A 2,896-nucleotide genomic window follows, 5' to 3' on the forward strand; every position below is an offset into this window, starting at 1 on the left:
AAACAATTCAATTCAATCATTCAATTCAATTTATTTGTGATAGCGGCCAATTCATAACAGAGTTATTCTCAGGACACTTTCAAATAGAGCAGGCTAACGAACTCGCTTATAACATTTACAGAACCCGAACAGTACCACCAGAGCAAGACCTTGGCAACAGGGCAAGAAAAATGCCTGTTTAACAGGCAGAAACCTAGGACAGACAGTTCGGGGGAAGACGAGAAAGAGAAGAGAGAGAACAGAGAGAGAGAAACAGAGAGAGACAGACAGATGTACAGCAAACAACAGGTAGCAACACTACATTAATAGTAATGGATCGATGGACGGTCATGAAAAAGACGGATGACGATGGACGCAGAACGATGGTGACAGCGAGCAAGCGACAGACGAGTAACTGTAGCAATTAAGTAATACTTAATATAACTAATAATAATAACAATAATATCAGTGATTTTAGCAATGGGGTCAAGCAGGACCATGCAGGAGGCGTCCACCAGGGATCATGAGAACCTGCAAGACGATAAAGCAACAAGAACTCCGGGGAAGGAAGTGAAGTTAGTAACATGCATAATGGGACGATGAATGAGTGCAGAAAGAAAGGAGAAGGAAGGAGAGGAGCTGCAGTGCCCATGGGAGATCCCCGTAGTCTAGGCAGTTATAGCAGCAGTAACTATGAGGGATGGTTCAGGACTTCACCTGATCCGCCCTAACTATAAGCTTTATCAAAGGTCTTAAGCCTACTCTTAAATGTGAAGAGGGTGTCTGCCTCCCGAACCACAGCTGGAAGCTGGTTCCACAAGAGAGGAGCTTGCAAACCCTGAGTCACCAAAGACATCAAGATCCTCCTGATAGAGGCAAGACAAGGAAGGAAGTGAAGGCTCTATTGCCGAAAAAATCACCTAATGATGTCTCACTGTATTTGTACTTTGTAATTGTACTGTATTTTAAAGCCAAAATTGTTAAAATCAACTGAATAAGGATATTTTGACTATAGCAACGGCTGCACATTCAAATGCTGCTACTTAGGTTAGCACCTCACATCACTGTTTCTGTTTTAATCTGTTTTCAGCTTTATTACTGAAACACGTATTACCTACCTCCATTTGAAGCTAGAGGGGAGATACAAATAAGATCTAACACATTCATGGGTACCAACCACATGATAGCATGTCAGGAATTAACGCTGGACTCCTGGATAATGTCACGTCTGGACCAAATGGGACTGGACAAATAATGGTAAATGAGAGACTGTGCCCACATCTTTACAGAGACCAACTCTATCAACATCCCGGATCCTTGAGGGCGGTCTGTGTTTTCATTGATGATGCTTGGTACTCAACTGCAGTCAAAGTGGATGTTTTTATGTGAAGATGAAACCAGATTATTGTCACTATCTTGTTGTTGCTGCTGTTTAAATTCAACCAGATCACCTACACAATTATTTGCTCTATATATATTAATATAAATAACTATTTATATGTATATAAATAACAATAATTGTGTCATGTTGTATGTCTGTGTCGGGGGGTGCTTAGGTTACCCGTCGCTCCACGCTCCGGTCCATTCCACCTGACCCCAGGGGTTCCTCATCCTCACCAGCTTCTCCTGCCGACCCCGGTAGTTCACCTAGAGAGAAAAACAACAACCTTTCATCCTCCTCTTGTTTCAAATCATCTCCTTCTCATCTCACTTTCAGGAAGATACGTTACCTCCACAGCGCCTGTCAGTGAGTAGGCATGGCCTTTCACCAGCTTCTGGGAGGTGATCGCCTCTGAGTCAGCTGAGCTTGTGATCTGAAACAAAATCACAAGTCAAACAAATACTTTAGATAAACAGTGTCCAATGTCCATATAATCTGTTGAGCTTACGTCTATGGAGCAGCCCATCAGGGACCCGCGGCTCTGAGCCTTCTGGATGATGTGGAACAGATGAGGACTGGGTCGACTTAGCTCGTGGACCTCAGCGATCCCTCCGGTAAAATCCTCAAAACCCTCGGTGGTCGATCCTCCAGACAGAGCCTCGTAACAGCCGTTCAACCTGCATCACAACGACGACGTCACAGTGACGTCATGACAACGTCACACGTCAGTAACACCTGAGGACTCGGTGTGTGTACAGTGTGTATTGTGTACAGTGAGTGTGTTTGTGTGAGGGTGGGGCTGTGTGTCCCTGCTGGATAAATAAACGTGAGGAATGCAGTGAGAGGAGGAGGACGTGTAGGAACCTGAACACATCGTTTATTATCACCATGTTAAAGCTGAACTGTGTTACTGGTCACACATGTGGACAGGTGTGGACTATGTGGACAGGTGTGGACTATGTGGACTATGTGGACTATGTGGACAGGTGTGGACAGGTGTGGACAGGTGTGGACAGGTGTGGACAGGTGTGGACAGGTGAACTGCAGTCATTATATGTCTCTGTTCAAAGCCACCAGACTCCATTGACAAAAGCAGTGATTTAAGCCTTCAGAACCGTGACTAGTTCTACCGCTTCCTCGATTCACACAATGACACAGATAGAAACTTAAATCACTCCTTTTGTCAATGGAGTCTGGTGGCTGTGTCGGTCAGACAGCATATAAAAACAGTCTCTGCTTCTCCGTCCACACAACAACTCACAAGCCTGTTTACCAATGTGTTTTCCGATGTGTGTGTTATTGGTTCTTACTTTGCGTAGGCTTTCTCCAGCAGGGCGCTCCAGAACTCCCTCCCCTCCGCCGAGTGGACGAACAGCAGCTCTTCATCTTTAACCGGCAGACAGTCGTCAATCACCACGTCCACCCACTCCCCAAACTGCCAGAACTACACACACACTGCTGGCTTAGCATCAAGACTGGAAACTGATGGGCATGTACTGTGTACTCGTACTGTGTACTCGTACTGTGTATTTGTAC

General features: G+C 45.2%; 1 protein-coding gene across 1 annotated transcript in view; it reads left to right on the plus strand.

The window, feature by feature from the left end:
* LOC118326985 (calpain-2 catalytic subunit-like) overlaps positions 1-2,896 on the plus strand; it is a 34,942-nt gene that overhangs the window by 22,662 nt on the left and 9,384 nt on the right. The window contains exons 5-7 of the mRNA XM_035660150.1: positions 1,536-1,617; positions 2,291-2,396; positions 2,680-2,777. Of these exons, the coding sequence (XP_035516043.1) occupies positions 1,536-1,617; positions 2,291-2,396; positions 2,680-2,777 (286 nt within the window). The remainder of the gene's footprint in view (positions 1-1,535; positions 1,618-2,290; positions 2,397-2,679; positions 2,778-2,896) is intronic.

Source organism: Morone saxatilis, unplaced genomic scaffold, assembly GCF_004916995.1.
Source record: "Morone saxatilis isolate NCDOM2014 unplaced genomic scaffold, NCSU_SB_2.0 Contig17, whole genome shotgun sequence".
Lineage (NCBI taxonomy): Eukaryota > Metazoa > Chordata > Actinopteri > Moronidae > Morone > Morone saxatilis.